Here is a 27876-nt window from a genome sequence, read left to right as displayed (position 1 = left end):
CTCACTTAAGCCAAAGCTTACTTTAAGCCTTTGCTTAAGCTTAGATGCCTGTATTTCCACTTCAATTTGAGGCTTAAGCCTAGGCTTAAACCAAATAATTTTAAGCTCGCGCGGGAGTTGGTTTAAGCCTTTGCTTAAAATTTGTTTTCTGTTTTTTGAGGTTATTTCTATAGATTATTAATTATAGAGTTGTTTTGAAAACCAACTTTTAAGTAATAACGTTATTATTGGATTATTAAATAATATCTATTAATTTATTAATCGTAATAACGAATATTAATATTCTTACTACTTTTGGAAGGTGTAGGCACACGAAAATTGTTTATTTCTACAATGCTTGGTAGGTATATTTATTTTACAAAAATAAACTTACATTCCAATTTGACATTTTAAGGAATATATCCAATAAACAAAATTACAAAGACGGATCTATTGCTTATGCAAAATAACAATAAAAATATAACTAGAGAAAATATAGACAATAAACTAAAAACTCATGTACCATGTACACAAAATTAAGTGAAGTAAAAAAACATTGTTACAGATGACGAGATAAAATTAAATGTCAACAGTAGTGGTTTTTACCTCAGAACAATTAGCTCTGGCACTTTGACGTCTTCAGAGGTACCAAACCAATTAACTTTACAGCTGAGCATCAGTTTAGTTAAGAGAATGATGGAAATACGGCACCCAGCTTAAGCTTCTCCTTAACTGTTGACACAGGCTTAGCTAAGCAAAAGCTTAAGTAGCTATTGAAATACCGGCCCTTAATGTTAGATTGAAATATATTTAGCAACCAGTCGGTGCGTTTTGATTCTATTTAGTCTTCTTGCAAAGCCTCTTTGATAACTGGTAAATCTAGAAACACGTATCAGAGGATCGCAAGACTCGAATTGAATCAAAACGAAACCGTCTATTTTTATTTGTTTTCACGCTATACTCGGTGCAGAGCAGAGCCGGATTTAAGGGGTGGCAGGCTGGGCAGCTGCCCGGGGCCCCCACATTCCGGGGACAAATCCCTACAAAGCCCGAAACTTAAAAAAAGCTGCACATTATTCACATATAATAATTTTTGGCAATCAATTAACTCTGATATTTCGTTACATGGAAGGTTTCTCTCCTGTTGAAAATGTATTTTTGCGAAATCACGATCATAAAGCAGAAGATATATTTAATTCTCTAATTCTTCTCTTTCAAGATGATAACGATTTGAAAAACTGCATGAGACAGTCCTACGACAACGCGTCAGTTATGAGTGGAAAATATTATGGTGTTCAGGCTGAAATTAGATAACATAATATCTTGGCGTTGTGGATTCCGTGTGCCGCCACTCTCTAAATTTAGTTCCAAAAGCTGCAACAGTGTTGTCCTGCTGCCATAGCATTCTTTGATTTTTTTTAGAAGCACTATATGAACTATATGTATTGTTCACTTCCTCTACATATAGATACAACTTTTTAATCGAATATTTAAAAGCTGCGTCTTTAAGCGACAGCAACGCCGACCGTGGCAGAAATATTATTGTTCCTAAAGGAGTAAATACTACTAGATGGTCAACTAGAAGTGACCCCGCAGAAGCACGAGTTATACGTTATAATCAGATTAAAGGAGCATAATCCAAAATTTTAGAAGACGATGAGAAACAATTTAAAACTCGTAACAATGAGAATGGTTTGTATAATCGAATGTGTTTACAGGAAACAGGAATATTTGCAATATTTTGGAATGAAATCTTAGAGAGGACAAACAGCACAATACGTAGTTTCCAATATCCAAATATTGACCTTAATTCAGGAGTGGCGGCACTTAGATCACTTAACGAATTTATGTTCTTTTAAGGAATATTCGACTGACTCCACTGGATTATGGAACATCTCTAGAGACTTAAATGACAAAATCAGAGAAATTTAGGACTCAAAATTTTATCGCTATTATAGATCACTTCATTTCGTCTTTAACTCAGAGGCTTTCTACATATGAATCCATTCATTCCAATTTTGTATTTTTACACCATTTGGAAAATTTAACTCCCAATGAAATTGAAGCTCACTCACTGAAGCTTACCGACTCGTACAACAATGATTTAGTTGAACACCTAGGTGTCGAACTGGTATAATTTGTAGAATTTTTCAATTCATTTAAATAGGAGGTTGGCTCATCATCAATAATAGGCAAGTAAAGAGCTTCAAATGTACCGACTGATAAAAGAAAAGAATGTGAATGATGCGTTTTCAAACGTTGAGGTGACGGAAAAGAAAAAAAAATAATTTTTCAAGTTAAATTGTGGCTTATTTCCCAGTTAGAATAGTATTTTTTTTTAATTTCTAAAAGGGAAAACCCTGTAGTTGACTATGTAGGTACCATAGTTATAACAATTTTTTTAATGGCAGGATGTAGGGCCCCACACCAATTCTGCCCAGGGGCCCCCACTGCCTTAAATCCGGCTCTGGTGCAGAGTACAAAATGATAGCGGTTTACATGAGTAAGCTGCTGATGCTTTAGTGAAATAGAGTCCTAGCATCGACCGATGGCATGGATGTGCCTTAGGTTCACAGTTAGAGGACGCTAAACACATACTTTGATAGAATATTTAAATATATTAATCAACCACTCGGTGCGTTTTGATTCAATTCAGTCTTCTTGCAAAGTCTCTTTGATAATGGGTAAAGCTATAAACACCTGTCAGAGGATGACAAGAGACTCGAATTGTCAAAACAAAACAGTCTATTTTTATTTGAATATTTGTAACTTTTTCCCATTTAGAGTCGATTGAGGATTTCAATATTAAGTAATTATTGTATACTATCATAGCAAGACATGCCTATTAGTTCAAGAGAAATATATAGATACATACATACCATAGAGCAAATTCATACATAGTGTAACACTTTTACTGTAACTAACTAAATTATAATATATCTTTTTGTTTTAGCTTTTTCTTAAAATCCCTAAAACAAGCCGTAGAAAATCCCATTGAACTAGCTTCGCTTTTCAAACGTTATGAACGCAAATTACAAATGTACGTTATCTATTGTAAGAACAAACATGTATCCGAATATATAGTTTCCGAATACCTAGAGACCTATTTCGAAGATTTACGGGTAAAATTAGGACATAAGTTGCAACTTTGTGATTTGTTAATCAAGCCAGTGCAAAGAATCATGAAATACCAATTGATGCTTAAGGATATTTTGAAATATACTGAAAGGGCGGGAATAACGGCGGAGATTGAACCACTTAGGGCAGCATACAACATAATGGTGATCGTACCGAAGACTGCTAATGATATGATGGATGTTGGAAGACTACAGGGATTTGAGGTAAGCATTTTTATATACACTGTGGGCCGAAATAGAGGAGTACATTTTTTAGTTGAAAATAACTTTTTTATTTCTTGGACGATTTAATTTCTTGTTGCAGGGCTAATTGCCTAACATGTCCTCAACATGACTGCAGATTTGGAAGCAAAAATAATGTACAGGGTCGGACTTATAAAAAAACTTATGTAACGGTGCATTTGAGCTCGTTGTAAATGAAAACTGTCTTAGCTAAAATTGAACTAATATGCTCTTTTGGCAGGTTAACTATCCAGAAAACTTCAGTGAAAAGCAAATTTCTCGGAATTACCGGATTCGCAAAATATCATTTTTTTATTTAAGTAATGTTCAGAACACACCTTCGCCATAAAATTTTAAAAATCCCAAATTTGTAAAATATTATCATTTACTTAAATTAGGAAATCTTATTCGAGTACTTTTCTAATATGTTCACCAGAACGAAACCCTCTTAACAATAAATTACATTTTTTCCATCGTTTTTGCTTCATATTAGCAGTAATTTTTGTTAAATGTCTTAAGGATTTCTCAAACGCTAAAATATGTATATTTTACTTAGTAAGTCCGGACTATATTGAGCAGAGATGTGGCCACCTAATAGCCCAGAATTAAATCCGGTTGACTATTCAATTTGTGTAATTTTCGAACAAAATTTGTATGACGGACAACAATTTGAAATCATCGAAGAGCTCAAAGAAAGAATGCAGTTTGTTTGGAACAATTTTGAACAGGGTATAATAAATGGGGCTATCAATTTATGGCGCAGACGACTTCAAGAAGTGGTAAACAATAATGGTGGCCACATTTACAATATTTTAGTCAAAGTTTTAAAATTATTAACCTGCTTTCATAAATGTGTTATTTGTTAAAATGTTATATTTTCCTAATTTAATAAAAAAATGATATTTTGGAAATACGGTAATTTTGAAAAATTTCCTTTTTGCTGAAGTGTTCTGGATAGTTAGCCTACCAAAAGAACATATCAGTTCAATTTTAGCTAAGACAGTTTTTATTTGCAACGATCTCAAATGCACCGTTACATAAGTTTTTTTATAAATCCGACCCTTTACGTAATTTTTCCTTCCAAATTTGCAGTCATGTTGAGGACATGTTAGTCTATTATCCCTGCAAAAAGAAATTAAATCGCCCAAAAAACAAAAAAGATATTTTCAACTAAAAAATGCACTCTTTTATTTCGGCCCACAGTTTAGGTATCTTTACATATTTATTGTTTACGACTTTCTATTGCAAACAAACAATTGGATCTCGTAAGTCCTAGGTTTTCATCCAATGTGGCAGGAAATAGAAACGGAAGTCGATATTTGATTTCTTCGTGTAACTTTGCGTCGATTGATATACTAATATCACTAATTTTTAGTCATTTTTGTCAAACTTCCAGTCACAACTTTTTAACCGGAACAAAATATTCGAGCTCGACTTTTCAGTACGCGTCGATTGATATATTACATATATGCGACTATAAGGTGGCACTTCCGGTTACAACTTTATAATCGGGAGTGATATAAAAACCGGAAGTATATTATGACGCGTCGAATAATATATCGCTTGTACTATTTCGCCGACTTTAAAACAGTACTTTGGGTTGCGACTCTGGGGCCGAAAATCCAGGATCAAATTTCTCACCTTTATGCACAGGTAAAACAAGGAAGAAAATAGGAAATAACGTAAGCTTATGAAGAACTACAACGAATCCTGTATAAAAATCCCATACCACGTCTTAATTTGTGTAGATTTGACAGTGACACGCCCCTATAATTCTGACAGTCTTCAATCATGCCTTTTTTTAGATGGACAATATGTATGGCACTTTCCATTGATTAGGAACCTCTTGTTCCTGTCCATTCAGACATTTGTTAAACATTATTGTTAAAGATGTTATCAGTTTCTTTGTGCCGCTTTTTAGTAATTCTGGGTACATATCCTCTGATCCGCATGATCTTCCGTTTTTATTTTTAGTTTGCTAATAGCTCTTTCTAACATTGTAGTCTTATTTCAGTTAACAGATTTTGTAGTGTTCTTCCAGTAATATATCCATCTATTTCCTGACATTTTGTATCAGACATCTCTTTTTTTAGCTGATTTATTTTATTTCTTAGTACCTGTTTAGCCTTGTTTTATTCAACTGATTGTGTATTTAACCACTTCAGATAGTGCTCTTTCTTTCTTTTATTAGTCCTTCGACTTCATCTGACTTGCTCTGTATTGCTTTTTGCCGTTGTTTAATGCCTAATGTTCCTGCACTGCTTTGTGTATACTTTCTTTTACATTATAACTTTCTTCAAAAAACATTTTTCAAACCACTTCAAGTAGGTACTCATCTAGGCGTTTCTGGTACAAGTACTTTATGTTCATTTAAAAGACTTTCCAGGTTATATTTCTGATTTTTTACGAAACTATTTCCTATTTCTCTCTGGTTGCTTCTATTTGCGTGATAGTTATCCGTCTTGGAATATATACATTTTAGCTCATAACAAGTAGTGGTCAGTTCTACAGATTCCACTTTCACTAACAGCATATTATATGCAGATGACACCATAGCAAGCTCTTCTAAGAACTGCAACTATTGCTAAAAATGACAAATAGCTTCTGCGAAAAAATGAATATAAAACTAAAAATGAATATAAAAAAACAAATATATGATAATAATAAAGAAAACACACAAACATATTTTTGGAAGATGTGGAAGAAGTATTATATAAAAGTAAATTTAATCAATTGGATTTTGCTTGTAGTGCTGCATTTTAATAATCAATTTAATTTACTACATACAATAATTGTTTACCTTTTAATGTCATAACCTAAATTTCACTTTTTCTTCTTGTAATTTTTTTGGGCTATGGCCTTGACAATTATCCAGCAACCAGGACTAATATAATTGGTCAATATAATTAAAAGTGTGAAAAATGTTGCTGAGCTATGAAACCAGGTGTCGCTTTTCCGAACTAGCACGGTCCCAATACTTACTATATAGTTAATACAAGTCATTCGAATGTTTATATACACTATTGTCTATCCAAGTTATTATCACGCAGATCCTTAATGTAGATATGTGGGGATGTGGCAACCCAGGAGTGTCAGGGTACACCAAGAAAACGATGCCAAAACTTCTAAAGCTTACTGGTTTACACAAAGAGGGCACTACAAACTTATAATTGCTCTTATACAAAAGCGGGACAAATTTTTGACAGATTCGGAGAGCACTGCATGAATATGCTTAGTATTGATTATTTTTAATCAGGTAAAACTTGGACCAATGTCTCCCATACAGCGGTCGATGGACTAAAATAAAAATAAGATAATCGTAAATCTATTACACACACAGTTAGAAAGAATGAGAAAACAATCAAGAATTACTGGTTTTATACCAATATATACTGATTCTAAGCTATTTTTGAACTTCGTACTATATTTAATTATGTATTATACATTTTTAGGGTAAAATTACTGCACAGGGAACTCTGCTTCTGCACGGAATGTTAACAGTTTCCGATCTACCTGGATCGAATCCAATCATAGGCAAAAACAAGGATTTGCATGTATTTTTCTTCGAACAAAGTATTATTTTTTCTGAAGTGGTAGGAAAGAAGACGCAGTTCACTAGTCCGCAATATATTTACAAAGCTCATATTCAAGTAAGTATTTTTCTGTAATCTGAATATAAAAAAACGAGAAGAAAGTTTTTTGATTAAGTGTGTACCATTTTGTTCTTTCTTGATTTTTCATAGTTTCTAGTAGGTTTTATTATATGTATATTCATAGCGAGAAATGTGTTAACACCACGTAGTCGTTTTTCCAACGGTATATTCATGCAAGCAATAGAATCGAGTCCAGCCTGTGAGAAACACGCTAGAAGCACCCCTTAGAAAATGTCAAATAGATGTTACAATTCATTGAGGTGAGGAGAATTGATCCGAGTATATAGGTCCCGACCATCCTCCACCCCCCGGTAGTATGCTGATGCGCTATAGAGTCAACGAAAGCCAACATGCTTGTCACATGAGAGTCTTGTACATGTACCCATGTATTACAAGATTCCTGGTACGTGGGTACTAGGACTTCCACATGAAATACTTCACTTAATTAGGCAAGAGAGCGTGAGGCGCCATAATCCTGCTATCATCTTAATTGACATATTATTATCACTTTGCTTTTGCTTGACCTCACTCTGAACTTGAGTCCAGTTCGACGACTCGGCGCTCGAGAGTTTGGGCCCTTCCCACCCGTTTTTTGTGTCGTCCCGCCTTCTTGCTATTTGAACTTCATGGATTCTTCAGATAGAGCTACATGGTTATTTTCTCATCTTGTTATTTGTTTAAGTGTTTGCTATTATTTGTTGCTTTGGTCTTCTGTGTTTCCATATACGAAAAACATATACCATTGAGTAAATCATTTAAACGTTAACAAAAACTTCCACAGAATTTATTATAACTAAGTGACTACAGCTGTTTCGGCAGAGTGCCTTTCTCAAGTGATATAGTTTACAATGTGTTTGCCTTTTTAAGTCTTCAACTGAAGAGGTTGAGGAGTGGGGAGCTGTTTGTCTCGAGTTGGTCATTCAGAATTATATCTGTATTTTTCAGTTATTTATCTGTATTTTCAGTGTTTTATTATTAGATAAAATGAACTTCCATCAAGTAACGGTCGAATCCATCAGTTGTTAACAAAAACGTTTTTACTTCATCGCGTCGCCGTGAAATGTTCTGTACAAAAACCATTGGAGCCCAAAATTAACGTTTTTTGCTACCTGTGCTGTTTTAGCCCAAAAGTTTTACCTGTAAAACTAGGATGTGTATAGTATGATCATAATTGATATTTTTTTCTCTTCGTCATTTAAATGGATTGGGCGAACCTGCCATTCAAGAAACTTCATAGTGCCATTTGATGTTTCGTAATATTCGACTCTTTGGACTCTTAACAGAGTCATTGAATTTCGTCGGATAGGGTAATGATAGGGTAATTCTACATTATGATGTACATTATTAATTAAACCGTTCTCAGCGACGTGTGTCCACTGCGGTAGTGTTAACTTACTTAACCTGAGAGGAGGCAACAACGTCACCGTCTATTACATTGACTGGAATAGTTATTGCGATATAAGGTTTCAAAATGTATTCTGATTCTGGGTTCATTAAAGGTCAGAGTTCGTGTACTATAATGTAATATTACACCAAATATTTGTAAATCTGCACTGCGTAATAGAATTTCGATCCAATTCAATCTCCAATCTACCATATGAGCGTCAAAAAGATTCAAAATTCCGTATTCACTAAATAAAGATGTTTTAATATATAAATGAAATTTTTTCGTTACTTTCATAGATGTTACTATAGAAAGGGTTTTTCATATACAGTATTGGAAATATTTTTTCTGAACATAGGAACTTCCAATGCAATAAGTTATATTCTTGATTTACGTCGCGATGCTTCATATTTTTAATAATTCATTTGTTCGACTGCACTGAACTGAGGTGCCCGATCGGATTGCATAGTTTGTGCGATAGCCAGCGGTAAAGGGATTACAATTACAGTTGAACAAATGAATTAACTTTAAAACATCGCGACGTTATATTGAAATTTACACTGGTTAATTGCAAATCAGAGATCTCAGTTCGGTGCAGTCGAACAAATGAATTAAATATGAAACATCGCGACGTTGTCTTGAAATTTACACTGGTTAATTGCAAATCAAGAATCTAACTTATTGTATTGAAAGTTCCCAAATTCCGAAAAAAAATTTCCAATACTATATATGTGTGTGTGTGTGAGTTTTGTTTTATGGCGCTGGAACTAAGCCAATTAGCCAGATATGTATATGTGCTATTGGTTGAAATATTTGGAGAAATTATGGTGTCAGATCCTCAGATCCTCTAGAATCGATCAAAACATTGAGGTGTGTCTTGGTTGTAATAAAATAAGGTAGATGGGGAGAGCTTTGCACATTGTTTAAATTTATACAGGGGGTGGACGTTCTTCTAGTTGAATTAGTGAAAAATCCTGATGATGTCCTTCAAACGAAACTGATTCTTCTTCATATTTAAAATTGTCAAACATTTTCTTTAATACATCAATTGTGGTTGGTACGAACTGTGTGATATGTTGCGATGTCTTGTTGAAACCGCAACGCGCAGCTTCTTCACATCATGGATGTTTAGTTGAGGAATGAAAGAGTCAGTAGTCATTGCTCTATAGCGGTCACCATTGACTAACGTTCTAACCAGCATCGTTTTTGAAGAAGTACGGACCAATGATTCCACCAAGACATACAGCACACCAAACAGTTAGCTTTCCTGGATGTAATTATGTTTCAACATTAACTTGAGGATTACCTTCACTCCAAATATGGTATTTTGTTTGTTGTCGTAGCCATTTAACCAAAAGCGAGCTTCATCGCTAAACAAAATTCGCTTATGAAAGTCAAGATCAACGGCCATCTCGTTTTGGGCACATTTGCTGAATCTACGTCTTGCTTGGTGATCATGTATGTAACTTCAATTTTTGCACGAGTTTGATTTTGTAAGCACGCAAACCAAGATCTTTCCGCAAAATCTTCCATAATGTGGATGGACACATATCCAACTGCTGTGTACGATGGCGGATAGACTGATTCGGGTCTTCCTCTATACTACGGTCTACAGCAGCAACAACTTCTGTACGCACTGTAGAGGTAATGAATTTTGCCAAGAGCTATGAGTTATGCCAAGTTTAAGTGTTATTTACAAGGTCATAGCTTTTGTGAAAATCCATGAGGTCTGCAACGTCTTTGGATGCGTATTATCTTGGTATATTATAACTTGGTGCGAAAACGTTCTATGGTTAATCGAATTAATTGCTCTGATGGACGATCATTTTGACCATAAAATGGACGTAGTTCGCGATACGTATTTCGAGCAGAACCATATTCTTCTTCCTTCTTGTATGTAGGCTTTAAAGCCTGTTTCTTCTTCAATATTAGCCTCCTAAATTGTTTAAATTATCGCACCATCTTTTTCTTGGTCTGCCAATACTTCGTCCATTTGGTGACTTATCTCGTGCTATTCGTACTATCCTATCCTCTGCTATTCTACTAATGTGTTCGTTCCACTCCTGTTTTCGCTTCTCTTCCTATGCAACAAACTTTTCCCTGATATTCTTCGAAGTATTTTCATTTCTGTTGTTTCTAGTAATCGTCTCGTTTTAGATGTGTCTTGTCTCCGCCGTGTATGTCAATATTGGTCTAATTGCTGCTTTATAGATTCTTGTTTTTGTGTCTTGTCTTAGGTGTACTTGCTTTTAAGCTTTGTTGTCGTACTTCCTCTTCAACATCTCCGTAACTGGTTATATCTATTCCCAGATATCTAACTAAATCTTGCTTCCTGCTTTATTATTTTTCCATCAATTTCGATTTTACATCGTAGTGGGTATTTAGATGTTGTCATACATTTGGTTTTTTTTTGCTGATATTATAATATCTTAGCTGTTGTATTGAATATGTGTGTTAATCTTTGGAGATCGTCTTCTGTCTCGGCGAATAATGCGACGTCGTCTGCATAACATAATATTTGGATTTCTTTGTTCCCCATTCTGTAACCATGACCTTTACGTACTGCTTCTGTTATTTCGTCCATTATTATATTGAAGAGAAGTGAGCTTAACTAGTCACCGTGTCTGACTCCTGGTATAAACTGTGTTAGTTTTCCATTTATCTTTGCCTGTATTCGATTATGGAAGTAGATGTTTTCGATGGTTTGTATAATATTGATTGGTATGTTTCTTCTCTACAGTAAGTGTAAAACGTATTCGACTTGGATGCGATCGAAAGCCTTTGTCAGGTCTATAAAACATAGATATGCTGGTTTATTGTACTCGACGGCCTTTTCTGTGATCTGTCTCCGGATCTGAATCCTTGTTGTTCATCTGATAAAGTTGTTAGTTTATTGATTTTGTTGATTAGGGCTTTTGTGGTTAGCTTAAGTGCGGTGTTCAGTAGATTTATACCTCTATAATTCTTGGGGTCTTGTTTGTCTACTTTCTTGATAATTGATATCATTATGCTGTGGTATGAGCAGAACCATGATGTTCAAAATAAATTTGCACAATTTAGAAGCGTTGTTTACGCGTCAGTCTGTCCATGCTGAAATGCCAAACCAAACTTAATATAAATCACTTGACAACTGTCAAAATGGCCGCCAGTTAAATAACTTTTGCCATCTTACATTTGTTGATATTGCTATTGTATGTTATGAGCTATTGTATGTTTTAGGTCAACAAAATGTCCTTAAACACAAAAGAAGACTGTTTTATATTAGAATCGACGGATCCCAGCCGTTGTTTGGGTTTCGTCCTGCAAGCAGGAACGGTAGATTTGCAAGAGCAATGGTTGATCACTATCCACGACACCCTTCAAAAACAGAGGGACTTCCTCAAAGCCATCCAAAGTCCCATAGCCTACCAGAAAGAGTTAACCACTAAAGAAGCGTGAGTATCTAAAAACATTTTTCTTTTCGTACACATGTACCTAACGGTCTCAAAAAGATATTCTGGTTGTGATTATGTTATATGCTTAAAATTTATGAAGAACTTTTAGTTAATCTACGCCATACTGTGAGTAAAGGGTATCATCTCATCAAGTACTTGATTATTAGACACCGTTAAGGTGTCCTCTCAGCCCTCTCAAGGGTTATTATGGTATTAATCGGTAACGGTGGTGGAAGAGATTATGGATTTATGTAGCTCACAGTGTTGCCTAGTGGACGTCATTAGTTCGTATTTGTATTTATATAATATATGTTTATATATTTTGTTTTTGTACATTTTAAATTTAAATTGTATTATAAGTTGTAGTATGTTAACTACATAAATCATTGTCTTAAATAAGAAATTTTAAACAAAGGTATCATAATTTACCATTGAATTGATTGAATAAAACTTTAAATATGCTTTCAACGAAAATAGAAGTAATGGAAAACAATTGTGGACGAACAAATAAAATACGCAAAGAAATACTGAATTGGTTATGTATAATGTATGTTCAAGATGGTTCAAGGTGGTAGATAAACAAGCTACAAAAACACAGGAGTTATTATTATCTTAGTATGAATTATGAAAACAACGAAAAGTTAAAATTTTTAATATATTTTATTGATTTTGACATATTCATTAAAATTGTCAATGGAATAGCGTTATACAGAGTTGGAAGTCTAAGAAATGGACATACACATGTCATACAGGAAATACATGCTGCAATAATGGCACATGCAGTTTAGCAGTTATATAAATAGTGATCCAAAATTACCCACAGCTGCACATCTGCTATAGGTACTTAATCTTATCAATAGCAATAATCACAAAGATACTCAAATATACAATACAAGTCTTATTACAGAGCTGCAGAGGCGTCAATTGCGACGTATACGCATGACGAGAAAGCTTTTGATCGAGTACAGCACACGAAGATGATGCAAATACTAAAAGAGGTAGGAATTAACAACCAAGATCTGCAAATAATTAGAAACCGTTACTGGGATTAGAGTTGAAAGTGAACACACCGAATAAATGAAAATCATGCGTGGAGTGACGCAAGGCTGTATTTTGCCACCTCTAATCTTCAATCTCTACTCTGAAAAAATATCCATCGAAGCTTTGCATGAAACTGAAAAAGGTATTCCACTAAACGGGTTCCTGTTAAATAACATCAGATATGCAGATGACACCAAAGTATCTGCTGACAACCTAGAAGTCCTTAAAAGTCCTTAAAAATCACGTATTACAGTCGACAATACGGACTCAATATAAAGGTAAAGAAGACTTCTTGTGATCATTAGCAAGAAAAACATAACAGAAGGTCAACTCTACGTTAGCTAAACCCCAGTAGAATGCGCACAACTATCTCGGCACCCTAATAAATGAAAAATGGACCAACAACAAAGAGATAAGAGTCATAGGAAATGCTAGATCCACCTTCAACCGGATGGGGGCCGTCTTCAAGAGCCACAATCTCTTTCTTGGCATAAAAGTAAGAATGCTGCGATGCTACGTCTTCTCTGTTCTTTTTATGGTGTTGAATCGTGGACCTTGAACGAAGATATGTGCAGAATATTGGGAGCATTTGAGATGTAGTCATTCACAAATTATGAGGTCCTCTTAAGAAAGAAGAAAAACCAAGAGGTACTAACCACCATCAAATCTCGACCAACATCTGTGTAGTTTTTCCGCTCTGCTGCAGATAAGATGTAGATTGCCAGGATGATCTGATAAAGTCCTCAGGAGAACGAAGAAAAACCAAGATATATTGACCACCATCAAATCTGGAAAGTCCACTATTAAATCTCATATCTTGGGAGACATTATGCGAAATGAATCCAGACATGCCCTCCTAGAAGATAGCCTGCAAGGAAAAATATTTGGAAAGCGAGATCCAGGAAGAAGAAGAACATCCTAGAGCAGTGATACTCAACATGCGACCCGCGGGCCCGCATGCGGCCCTCTAGCCTTTTTTATGCGGCCCGAAGGCTAACTAAAGGGCCCTGTTATCAAATTATTTGTCAAATTTCACGTGTTTTTCAAATTATTTGGTAGTGTACCGATGTGTTTGAGGCGTCTTTGTGCGTGAGGCAGACAATTTATTGACTTTAGTTTTAAATTATATTGACATTTTTAAGAACTCTGATTTAAAAGCAAGGTTCTTCTATTAACTTTTAATAATAAATTATTAAATTTAATGAACAAATACTCATTTTAAAAATAATCAATACTTATTTACTACATTGCAACGACCCATTTAGTAATCACAAGAAAAATTCTGGTCCAGATTAACAAAAAAAAATTTAAAATAATTGTGAACTTGAAACAACAACCTCTATATTAAAATTTTCAAAATTCGTTTGCACAGTTGAAAAGAGCACAAAAAACTAAGTTTAATTGCTCGCTTCAATTTTTTGCGCAGATAATTTAATGACATTAATTTTGAAATTGTATCGAAATTTTTATTTTGAAAATTCGAGTTCTTAAAAATTTCGACACAATTTCAAAATTAAAGTCATTGATTTGTCTGCGCAATAAATGGAAGCTCCATTAAAGCTCTTTCCAAATGTGCAAATGGGTTTTGAAAATTTCAATATACAGGATGTTGTTTCATGGTCACAATGGATTTATAATTTTGTTTAATCCGAACCTAGATTTTTCTTCTGATTAGTAGTTGGGTGTGTTTGGGTTCTAAATGTGACATATGTGTACCAAATATACAAGGTGGTTATAAAGTTATGGGTCCAGAAAGAAATGGGCAAAATCGATAAAACACCCTGTAACTCGGTTTTAAAGTCGGTGGAGCAATAAATTTAGTATATCTAGAACCGCCTCATTTACCTCTATTCACCATTCAAGTATTTCCGTTTCCCAATGAAACACCTTGTATACTACTTCATCTTAATTGCGGCCCGCAAGCTGTGGCAATATGTGGCCCAGAAAAGAAAAAGGTTGAGTATCGCTGGCCTAGAGAGATCTCTACGATTGTTAAAAATATATAAATTTATATTTATTGAAAATGTTTCGTTTCTTTTTTCTGGCACTGATTTATGTAGCTATCCAATTTGAGACTATATATTATTGTTCATTAAATCAAAATCTGTACGGCAGTCTTGAAACTTACCAAAGATACAATACAAAATCTTATTTATCGTTCTTATCCTTACTTATATCGATAAGAATCTGAATAATTATTACCAATGGCTTGTGATCAAAAAATATGGTGATGGGACTAAAAATTTAATGACTTTTCAAAATAGGTTTATTTATATTTGGGTTATTCATTCAGATTGAATGATTTATACTTATGAGAAAGTACAGAGAAAGGAGACAATAGTTACATCAAGTCTTTAAAATAGGGAAACGAGGTAATAAATACTTAGCAATAAAAATTTAATTATTTTTAGGAGCCATTTGACATCGATTTCTCAAAACGAAGGGACAAATCTGAGCAATTTGTTGATGGTGGCTTTCAAGTTAAGCCCCGTTAACATGGGTAGTGAATCACGAACGTGACCCACGCTTCTGTGAGCTACGCTTCGTGTAAACTATTACATTCGTGAAGTACAAAGAGTAAATTTCCACAAGGAAGAAATTCCTGTAGTTGGCTGTATACCATTAATTACAAGTAAATTTAATCAAAAATTTGTCCTGGTAAGAGGGATATGTATATGTATTAGTTTAAAGAGCCCCTATAGGGCTACAAACACAAAAACAAAACGTTTTCGCTCTGTAACAAGAGCATCATCAGTGTTACAAGAACATGGTGAGCCACCCAAAAATACAAAGGTAAAAACCTTTTAAAAATAGACTAAAAGTATTATAGGTATGGTATGTTAAAACAGTAAATGGTTAAATTCAATTAGTTACCACTATAAACAGCCCGGATTAACCGATAATAGTATAAAAGGTCCGGTTCCAGGTAAAATTTATTTTAGGCTTTATTATGGGAGTACCGTCTAGTCAGTGTTAATTGCAAAAGACCAACTCTGTCTACCTCGGTGGCTTATCGCTCCGGGTGGGTCTTAACAATGGGCCAGGTCAGATAAATTTAATAATATTTACGACCGCACTAATTGAATTCAAACCATTTACTGTTGAACAAACCATACTCGTATATGTTAAAAGACGACCGTCGTCTTTCACCTATTTTAACATAATGACCTAATTAATTGTTACCTAGTAACCCACTTACCACGTGTGGGAGGCATATGTTGTCCTAAGGCCATATCCATAGGATTTATATCCATCCTTTAGTTAGATTTTACGATGTTTACACATAGGTATATAAGACTTTTAGTCTATTTTTACCTTTGTATTTTTGGGTGGCTCACCATGTGCTTGTAACCCTGGTGATGCTCTTGTTACAGAGCGAATTCGTTTCGTTTTTACGTTTGTAGCCCTATAGGGGCTTTTTAAACTAATATACCTTCTACCAGGACAAATTTGTATTAAAATTACTTTTAAAGAGTAAATTCTTTTCACGAATCAAAATAATCATGAGCGTGAGAAGATCAAACTTGTTTGATCTTTAGATCATGTAGTGTGTAGTCTGTAATAAGCAGAGCAAGATCAAGGGGAAACTCCACTTCAAATTATATCTCCACTTGCAAATTTTAGAAGGCAGGAGTTAGGGTTGTCACTAGAACTTGGTTCCAGTAGAAGTCTTTAGATTTTTCGGTCTAAAACTTCGAATCGTTTTAATTAGATGTCGCTACAGCGTCTAGAAGCAAATTATTGTTTATAATTTTGCTTAGTGAGACAGTTCGTTTTCTTTTTAGTTCAGCAGAGCAGACCATAGGCCTCTCTGAAGAGCTGAAAAGAGTGAAACGTGCGTAAGAGGATGATCTTTAATCATTGTATTTAATCACAAGTATTGAGTTTCCTTTCCTATCTTTATTTCGTTTATTATTAGGTATTTAGGAGTGGTGTGAATATCGTGTTGTAGTTAATAAAACCATAAAGAATAATAACACCATCCAAAAGCAATGTTTGGTTGCATTTTAAACTTCTTCTTCTTCAGGTGCCGTGTCATCATGCTTACAATTTCCTGAAACCTCTCTCTATCGGCTGCTGCGCGAAATAATTCTTCTACTGTGCAGCCACACCATTGTCTAATATTACGCAGCCATGAAAGTTTCTTTCGACCAATCCATCTCTTTCCCTCCACTTTTTCTTGTATTATAAGGCGAAGCAGATGGTATTTAGGTCCTCGAACTATATGGCCGAAGTATTGTTTTTCTCCTCTTTATGATGCTTATGAGCAGACGTTCTGAGTTCATCATTTGAAGAACATCTTCATTGGAAGTGTGCGAAACCCACGATATCTTTAGGTTTCATCGATAGCACCACAATTCGAATGCTTCTGTTTTGTTTAGCATTGTGGTTTTTAACGTCCATGTCTCACAACCATACAATAAGATAGATCACACATAACATTTCAAGACCTTCTTTCGAATATTCATTGACAGGTTTCTCTTACATAAAACTGGTTTCCAGGTCATCAAAGCTTTCCGTGATATTTCGATTCTAGTTGTTATCTCTTCATCAGAGTCACAATTTACATTTAACCAGCTGCCAAGGTACTTGAAATGATTCACCCATTCTAACTCCTCTCCATCAAGAGAAAGCTGACCCTGATCTACATTAATCTTTCCAACTACCATCCACTTTGTTTTTGAAATGTTGCTTTTAAGGCCTCTCCGATAACTTGCTTCACTGACTAGATTTAGTAGTGTCTAAAGATCTTGTAGATTTTCAGCAAGAATGACTGTATCGTCAGCGTATCTAATATTGTTGATTACTTCTCCGCCTAGCCTTACTCCCTCTTGTCTGTCATCCAAAGCCTCCTTAAAGATTTCTTCAGAGTACATTTTAAACTTAATAAAGATGAATCTTGCTGCAATTTTTGCTCCAAAGTTTTAAAAACAGCAGTAAATACCTCCAACGTGTACGCCCACTTACTACAAAAACATGGTGGAGCTTTTAATCATGTAAACCAAAGGAAAGACAGCGAAAATACGAATAAGAGTGAAGGCCATTCAACGAAAAACAATGCAGTGGCTGATGAAGATAAAACTGAGAATATAGAGGTATGTAATACACCAAAATTCTCATATAAATCTACTTATGGTTGATTTGGCAATGAAAAAGCAGATAAAATGACCAAACAAGGCTCATCAATGCCGTTCGTTGGACCGGAATCCTGCGGCATCACAAAGGCAGTAACAAGACGGACTACAAAAAAGTGGGTAGCTCACAAATCTTTGGAATGGTGGAGGAATTCACCACAACAAAGACAGGCGAAACAGTTCATCACAAAACATTCGCCAACATTTACGACAGACCTAATAAGCAAAGACAGGAAAACAGTCAAAGCCATAGTAGGTCTGCTAACAGGGCAGTGTAAGCTGAATAGGCACTTTAAGCTAATGGGATTGTCAGATGATAACCTGTGCAGATTCTATCACCTGGAAGAAGAAACAGAGCACATTCCATGTCAATGTGACAGTCTGGCAAATGTGCGGTTCTTTGCTCTGGGACAAGAAAATCCACAGGCAAATAGCTGCATGTAAGGATCAGTCTCGAAGCTATTAGACCTTTTAAAAAGGGTCAGGCTAGAGAATCTAATGTAGGACTAGAGGACTACAATATATCTGAAAAGTTCGCAGAGGAATAGGTCAAAAGGCCAACTCTTTAAATCTATCTATCTATCTATCTATCTATCTATCTATCTATCTATCTATCTATCTATCTATCTATCTATCTATCTATCTATCTATCTATCTATCTATCTATCTATCTATGGTTAATTTCGGGACTCTAAATAAATAATATAAGTTATCAATCAAAATAAGTTATCAATCAAGTAGCACAGAAAACGACAATAGAATATCGTTTCCATAGCACCAGATTGACAACAGGTGGAACTTTCTCTGGTTACTACCGCCCGTGACTTTCAAAAATTATAAATCATACGGGTGCCGAGGCGAAATTAAGATGAGGGAATTTTGAATAATTCACGTCCCATCTGCTCAGCGTGGTAAAAGTTCCAACGAGAAAGATTCCTTAGTACTCCACAAAAGAGAAAATGAAATAAAAATCAAATCGAAAGCGCAGCAGCATTATACTCTAGTTAAATTGGAGAGTGCAGGAAGAGTATACCCGTTTCGGGGATTTTTCCCCTCGTTAGTAGTCCCCTATCCTCTTGTCTCCAATTTAACCAGGTACTTTGCTTTGAGCCCTTCCGAATTGCAAAGAAAGAAATGCCGCAGATATATCCTAGAGACATCTACCGAGAAACAAAATAAGTTATCAATCAAATAGCACAGAAAACGACAATAAATATCGTTCCCATACCACCAGATTGACAACAGGTGGAACTTTCTTTAGATGGGACGTGAATTATTCAAAATTCCCTCATCTTAATTTCGTCTCGGCACTCGTATGATTTATGATTTTTGAAAATCACGGGAGGTAGTAACCAGAGAAAGTTCCACCTGTTGTCAATCTGGTGGTATGGGAACGATATTTTTTGTCGTTTTCTGTGCTACTTGATTGATAACTTATTTTGTTTCTCGGTAGATGTCTCTAGGATATCCGCGGCATTTATTTCTTTGCAATTCGGAAGGGCCCAAAGCGAAGTACTTGGTTAAATTAGAGAGAAGAGAATATGGGACTACTGACGAGAGGAAAAAAATCCCCGAAACGGGTATAGACTCTTCCTGTACTCTCCAATTTAACTAGAGTAGGTATAATGCTGCTGCGTTTTCGGATTGCAAAGAAATTGAAAATGATTTTATACATTTCTAAATAAATATTCTAAACTTTTCAAAGAGTCTCCACTAGCTAAATATCGAAATGTTATTTGCAATTTCAGTTTGGCAGATAAAGCTTCTCTCATGTTAGTAATTTTTTTTATTTTGTGAAGTTACTGATAAATATTAGCCGTGAACGAGACATGACCACAGTCGTGAAGTTAATAAGATTCGTGTAACCATGAGTGTGGCTCTTCTTTTTCTTGTAGTGGCTATCCGTTTCGGATGTGAGCGACCATCATGGCAACCTGCACTTTGCACACTGCTGCTCTTAAAAGATTTGTGTACGCTCTTGCTCGGGATTTACTACTCATGTTAACGGGGCTTTACCTTTATATTGAAATCTGATATTTTTTTATTCATATGAACTAGTCCACTTAACATATATTGTCTCACTTCTGCGTACTTCGGGTATACATATGATTATTGTTTGGCTTTGTCGAAGTTTATATGTACCTACTATTACACTCATGAATCTTGGCAAACTAGATAGACACTAATTTAACACGACTTGATGTTCGCGCTCTGTATATTAAGGAAAGTTGCAAGATTTGCATTTATGTTTAAAAACTTTTTTATATACTTCACTTGTTCTTTGTCTCTTTGTCACTTTGTCCGGGAAAATCTTGTAATCGATTTTAAACATACTTCCCGACTAGATAGATATCTGAAATTTTCAGAATAGCTCAGATCTCGATGACAATGCAATATTCAACAGCTTTTACATGGGTGCATTGAGTTTTATTATTCCAAAAAATCATAGTTATTTTAATACTGTTGCACTAAAACTTATATGCCAAGTATTTATCTCCATACCTAACATCCAATATGGGGCCTGATTCTAATTCATTTCGATGTCGCAATTTAATTTCGAGTCCTCCATGACAGTCGCAATTTATAGCGACTCTTATTCATTTCGATATTAGTTCCAACTGGGGATATTAACGTTATCATTCTGACACTGCTCAGAATTTGGGTTGGTCCTCCTGTTTATTGGATTTATTGACTATGCAACCACCGCAACGTTTGTTGATAGTCTGGGCAAATTATCGAAAAAATGTCATTTTGGGAAAAGTTATTTACCAGCTATTTGATTGCTAAAATCGAATCTTAAGATTGCATAATATATTAGTAATATGGGGTATGACAAGTCCGCAGAAAGTGTGTTATTTTATTTATAAACAAATTAGCACTAGTAAATCTTCTTTTTTTTGTCAATTAGTGCTCTGTAACTCCCTAAGATTTTTCCTTTAAACCAAAAAAAATTCTCCGTAATTTAGTTCTGCACAAAGTTATTTTTTTCCGATTTCCTTCAACAAAAATTTTACTCGGAAAATCCGAATTTCCCAAAAAAATCTGCAATTTTCAATTAAAATTTTAGGAAACTAATTATTTATCAATAATTAAATAAATTGGTGACATGAAAGATTTTTTATAGTAGATTATATATCAGGAGGCCGGCGACAATCTAACCAATAGTTTAGCAATAATTAAAATGTTAATTAAAAAATTTCGGTCGAAATAATAACCAGAAAGATTATGATACACCAAAATAACTATGATTTTCGTATAAAAAAAAAACACTATACCTATTCAACGTACTTTACAGAATTGAAATTTGACTATTTGAGCGGTCTCAGGAATGTTATAAAGAAACAATTTTTTGGTTTATAAACAAATTAATGGAACCCCTCAGAAAATATCAGATTAAATTAAATTAAGTTAACGCTGTTGAAAAGGGCACGGCTTCTTCGAAGAAAAAAAATCGAATTGAGTGGTTCCAGGTATAACCGGTCAAATTTGACCGGCATTTGCGACAGAGTTATAAACAACAGGATTTCAATCTTTGAACCGTTACCTTTTTATTCCGGTCCTCTTTGTACATACAAATTTTCATATCTTCAAGACACTCATAACAAAAAAGATTTATGTCACCAAGTTATTTAATTATTGATAAATAATTACTTCCCTAAAATTTTAGTTGAAAATTAAAGATTTTGTTTGGAAAACCCGAATTTTCCGACGAAAATTTTCGCCGAAGAAAATCGAAAAAAATGTATGTGATTGTTTTAGGTTTAACGTTAAAATCTTCTGAGTTACAGAGCAATAATTGAAAAAAGATTTCGGAGCGGTAATTTGTTTATAAACCAAATAGCACACTTTCTGAGGACTTTGCATAGCTATATTACTAATATATGAAATCTTAAGATTTGATTCCAGCATGTCCAGCAATAAAATAGGTGGTATATAATTTTCCTTGTTTTATACTAACTTTTCCAGATTATTACCTTACATCTTTCATTGAGTTGATAATAAACGTTGTGAACATTCTCAATTATTATATTTCTAATTTAATACTATTCTATCTAATTCCTCCAAAACCAGCAAATTTCCATAAAACCCAGCCACATTAATACCTTTTGCTATAGTTTTCATTGCAAGAAACAAACAAAACACATCTCCTAAACTCAACCTAACCTCGCTTTCGGCCATTCATTCATGTCCGTGTCACAATAATTTCGACTCGAAATTATAATGTCAACCACTTTTTTGGAGTCGCTAGTCGCTATTAATTTCGATAAGTCGCTTTTTATCATTTCGTTAGTTCAACTAAAACCCACAAGGCTCGCACAGTCGCATTTTAACGTCGCCATATTGATTGCTACTTGTTTTCAGTCGAAATTTGAATTAGAATCAGGGCCATGGTCTCGTGACTAAGATACCTAGCTTTCACCCAGGAGGCTCGGGTTCGATTCCCGGTATCGGAAATCCCTTTTATTTTGAAATTTGTCATTTTGATTTGAAAAATAATTGTTTTCATAATACTTTTTTTTATATTGTATCCTATAAATAATAAAAACGTGTGGTATTACATAAAAAGTTCATTTTTGTAAGTGTTATTATTTATGCACAGAATTGATACCCAATGCTCCTAATTGAATTTAAAAAATTAATTTCGACTGAGCTGTCCAAACACATTGAAAATTTATGAAATAAGTGGTTTATATGGAGCAGTCCCCTTATTGTATTGAATCATACTTCTTGGAAATTGCTTAGGGGTTACAGGAAAACTTATAGATTATTTACCGGGTATAAATTTTCAATCCGCAGGATTCGAAGTAAGTCAACGCCCGTCATTCAGAACATCGTTAGTAATTTACTATAATTGATATGAATTAGTTAAAGAGTCTTGAAATGTAGCTGGACACTGATTGACTGAATTATGCGCAGGGCTCCGACTGTATAAATATTTTATGACTTAGTTCCTTGATTCTACAATTTAAAATGTCCTAATAATTGTTTTATACCGGGTGTCCACTTATATTTTCCCCATTTTAACTGCCTATAACTTCTGAACGGTTAAAGATAGAAATATGCGGTTTTCGCTGAAATATTTCATTTTAGTAAAAGTTTTGTCTGAATGGATTGAATTTTTTATATCGCTTTCAAATACGAAAAGAAAAATGGCGGATTTTTGAAAAAAAACGTTGTTGACTTTTTTTTAATGGAACACCCAGTATATTTTTCTGTAAATTGAAAGAAAGGTCATTCACCTATCCAGCGATGTAAAGTTTTTCAAAATCGGTTGGCAAATCACTGAGTAATTAATTTTTAAGATGAGCGGTGCAACGTGGATATCATATACCTAAATAACATAACTAAGCAAAATGATATTATTTTATGTGATTTCCACATTGCAACTCTCATTTTAAAAATTATTTTCTCAGTCATTTGACAACCGATTTTTACAAATTTTATTTCGCTGGATAGGTAAATGACCGTTTTTTCAAGCTACAAAAATATGTACTGGGTGTTTCAATAAAAAAAGTCAACAGCGTTTTTTTATTCAAAAATCCACCATTTTTTATTTAAAAGTGATATAAAAAATGGTCATTTACCCAAAAACTTGAAAAACAGTTATTTACTTATCCAACGATATAAAATTTTTTAAAATCGGTTGTCAAATGACTGAGCAATTAATTTTTAAAATGAGAGATGCATTGTGGAAATCACATACATAATATCAGTTAAGTATGTTATTTAGGTATGTGATATCCACGTTGCACCGCTCATCTTAAAAATTAATTACTCAGTGATTTGCCAACCGATTTTGAAAAACTTTACATCGCTGGATAGGTGAATGACCTTTCTTTCAATTTACAAAAAAATATACTGGGTGTTCCATTAAAAAAAAGTCGACAACGTTTTTTTCAAAAATCCGCCAATTTTCTTTTCGTATTTGAAAGCGATATAAAAAATTAAATCCATTCAGACAAAACTTTTACTAAAATAAAACATTTCAGCGAAAACCGCATATTTCTATCTTGAGCCGTTTAGAAGTTATAGGCAGTTCAAATGGGGGAAAATATAAGTGGACACCCGGTATATCTGCTTGCTTCGGACTCATTCAATAACTATCTTTTCATTGATTATTATATAACAGGTATTTATTATACAGGGTGATCGGACTAAAACGAAACAAGTACTTTCAGGATCTACGATAGCATTTTTGAAAAGGTCAGAGACAGGTCAATTTTTAATTAAAGGTGGACACATTTTGTTAGTATTTTGGATTATTTTACTTTCAACCCTAAACCAGAATAAGAATCACCACAGCATTTTTTAACGACAATGATGGTCAAATAAGTTTTGAAAGCCCTTGCAATTTCCTACATATTAGTTTTTATTAGATATTTATCAATTTCTTAGAAAAAAAAAGATTTTTGCCTCAATCTCTAATGCTTCTGTTGTATCGTTTTTTTGAGTTTTCTCAAATTGATCAATGTTTATTGATGCCTTCTGGCTTTTTCTTTTGGCTGTAGCGAGCCTTAGTTTAATATATGTAACAAGGGATTGTGGTAGGATTCTATGTCTCCTCTAAGAAATGCAGAAACCTTAGTAATAGCATTCCTGTATCTTCTAGTAATTGCCACGTAATCTATTTGATTCCTTGTAATACCCTGATGTCCGTCTAAAGGCATCATCCATGTGTAAATCCTCCTGGACAGTACTTATATCAAGTATTCGTTATAACTAGATTTTTGTCTTGCCGTATTGCTAGTGCAATCTCGTAGTTTTTTTAATTTTTTGTTTTTAATTATCTAATGTTAATGTCCTTGTTGTTCGCTCTTGGCAAAGCAAAGAGATATTTCAAGTCACATTAAAGAACAAAAATATTTTATTTCTGAACAAAATTTGTTGAAAAAAGTACTAAAAACTACTAAATATAAAATTAATTCAAAAAAAATCTTGCCACTTTCGTTAAACCAATTCTTGCTCAAATAAGATTTAAAACAGTAGTTGTTCAGCTCATCAGAATAAAAAAAATATGCTTTAAGTGTTGGTGGGTTCGCTCTAAATCAAAATAAATATATTTCTCTACTCTCTAGCCGATAATTCGAAAGAGCGCGTATATCAACCAAAAATATTTTTCATGTCATCACCTTAGATTTATACATATAGTGATTTGTTTGTGGATTTACCTCAAGATTTTTAAACCTTCTCGATATTATGTATATGTTATCGTTGATACCAGAGTATACCAGGGTATGTACGTTTGCTTTTGTTTGTAATAAAAAACGAAGCTCGTAGAAATCGACACAAGTATTTTGCTTTAAAACGGTTTTGGTTATCAAACAAGTATAAATACACTAAACTTTTTATGTAATAGGCCTATAGGGGTTCGATTAGAGGTGCACTATAACTAATATCATCATCATCATCATCGTCGACAGCTATTCGATCCATCGTCAGATGTAAGCCTCCCATGGTATACAACTTTCAAAATCGCAAATTGCCAACTAGGATACTACGGGCATTAGTACACTTCGTTTAGTTATAATACTCCTACAAAAGAGTAAATGAATTAAAAATGTATAAACATTCTCAATTTCTTTGCAACACGAAAATGCAGCAGCTGCATAATACTCTGGTTAAATCGGGGAGTGCAGGAAGAGTCTATACTGGTTTCGGAGGTTTTTCCCCCTCGTCAGTAGTCCCATATCCTCTTCTCTCCGATTTCTCCACGTATCACACTTTGGGCCTTTCCGAATTGCAAAGAAAGAAATGTCACGGATGAACTAGAGCCATCAACCGAAAAACAAAGTAAGTTATCAATCGAAGTAGCACAGAAAACGACAATAAATATCAATTAATTTCCTCGGCATCCGGTTTGATTTATAAATTTTGAAAATCTCAGGAGGTTGTAACCAAAGAAAGTATTCCACCTGCTGTCAATCTGGTGGTATGGAGACGATATTTATTGTCGTTTTCTGTGCTACTTCGATTGATAACTTACTTTGTACTTAATATTGTTTGCGATTCTGTAGAATGATACTTTAAGGTGATACAGTAGCGATCAACAGGTAACCAAAACGCGTTCCAAGATTGCGGCTATAATTTTGAATATTTTTTCGAGATATTTGGCACACGTATTCGTAATATAATAAAGAATGGCGGTACAGAGCCGAATTTGAAAAATATATTAATATGTGGAAATTACTCTGTAATTAAATACAATATTAAAAAAACGAGCCCGTACCGCCATTAAGAAGAACAAAAAAATACACTTTCTTCAAATAAACTTTTTTATCCGATGCCTAGATTTTGTGTCATTTTGGAACTACTATAGGCTATTGATTATGTACTATAGAAAGGAACTACAACGTTAACGGGGTTTTATTATTTCATATGGTCAATTAATCTCTCTATATGAAAAAACCGCGGAGTGCTACCATTTAAAGGGGTGCGTTTTTGAGAAATGGGTGAATTAGTCCCTGGGCACAGGTTACATTAGGGTGAGTTCTATGCACTTTTGGTACAAACACGTCTTCATAAAAATTGTTCCTGGTTAAATGTAGTATCTAAATATAACTTTTTTAAGTCAAAGATACTTTTTTTTACAAAAATATATTCAAAAGAAAAAGCACAAAGAAACCCAAAAGAAAGAAATTTTGTTTTTTGTCCCATAACTTTTGTCCACGGGGATATAGGTATAGACATTGCTTCACAGAAAAAAAACTTACATATTTTCTCTTTAAAATGATGTTTTTTAGAGGTCATTAGGATCTACACTTTTCGAAATATGATTTTTCAAATTTCGCCACTCACAGCAATTTTGGACAATTTTCCTTGTTATTTCGCAAATGTTGTTCTATAACTTTTTTCTACGTAACTTTAGGGATATGCAATGGTACATGCAAGAGGAATAGAAATCAATTACCTTTAAAATGGTCTACTGTATAATGTTGTACGACTTCTTTTAAAGAGGTTATCTTTTTCAAGACTTTTAATGAGTTTTTATATTTTTTACAATTATTTTTTAAATTATTTTTTAAAATAAAGCTTATTCTGTTTACTTTAAAATAGTGTATTATAAAAAATTCTAGGGTTATTTTTGAATAAGATATGCTTTTAGTACTTGCAACGATTTTTAATTTTAGGATTATTTTTTAAATTCCTCATTATAACTTTTTTATGTGATTGTGTGTTATGATTGAATCTTATTTTGTATAGGTAATGCTTTGGATCCACTTGACTCGGCCGGGCAAACTTGAAAATATGGATTAATTCCAATATTTACTGTCAAAGCTCCTGCACCACAAGCTTTGCTTAAAAAAATAGCATGTAAATGTACCAAAGGATGTACAAAAAAATGCGGTTGTAGGAAGATAGGGATTAGTTGTTCAATATTCTGCAAAGGGTGCATGTACATGGGTGCTAATTGTGGGAAGTTTAAGATAACTGAGGTGTCAGAGGAAGATATTGAAGCTAATGCTAACGAAGAGATGGACTTTGATTTTGAAAATTTTTTAAATGTCAACATTTAAATAACTTTAACTAAAGTGATGTTTGTTAAGACTAATGTTTATGTAATTCTTGTAAAAGAAATAATTTTAAATAATACAGGTAAAAAAATATCAAAGAATCACTCGGTTTCCATTATGTATTTAAATATAGATGATACCTACACCATTTTAAAGAACAGAAAGTAAGCCCTCTTTGTTGCGCAATATATAGATAGTATATTCATGTACAAGAAAAAAAAAGTTATAATGAGAAATTTCAAAAATAATCGTAAAAAATGTAAAAATTAATATTTTTTTATATTAAGTGTTATATAATATATAATATATCATATAATAAGAGACGCTAATTGTATCCGAACGTCTGCGGTCCCTCCGGTGAGTACCGATCCCACAAGGA

The 27876-nt window shown here is 34.0% G+C and overlaps 1 protein-coding gene across 5 annotated transcripts in view; it reads left to right on the top strand.

Annotated features, from left to right (window-relative positions):
• Nucleotides 1-27876, top strand: part of LOC126885284 (kalirin) — a 1143465-nt gene that overhangs the window by 1057872 nt on the left and 57717 nt on the right. For all 5 annotated transcript variants that reach the window (XR_007698367.1, XM_050651791.1, XM_050651792.1 and 2 more), the window contains 3 exons: nucleotides 2933-3320; nucleotides 6791-6988; nucleotides 11595-11809. Coding sequence is in view for 4 of the 5 variants with exons in the window: in XM_050651791.1 (XP_050507748.1) it covers nucleotides 2933-3320; nucleotides 6791-6988; nucleotides 11595-11809 (801 nt within the window). In the remaining variant the exon portion in view is untranslated. The remainder of the gene's footprint in view (nucleotides 1-2932; nucleotides 3321-6790; nucleotides 6989-11594; nucleotides 11810-27876) is intronic.

This window comes from Diabrotica virgifera, chromosome 5, assembly GCF_917563875.1.
Source record: "Diabrotica virgifera virgifera chromosome 5, PGI_DIABVI_V3a".
In the NCBI taxonomy this organism is placed as follows: Eukaryota; Metazoa; Arthropoda; class Insecta; order Coleoptera; family Chrysomelidae; genus Diabrotica; species Diabrotica virgifera.
The sequence above is the reverse complement of the archived record's forward strand: the minus strand, read 5'-3'. Positions and strand labels throughout refer to the sequence as shown.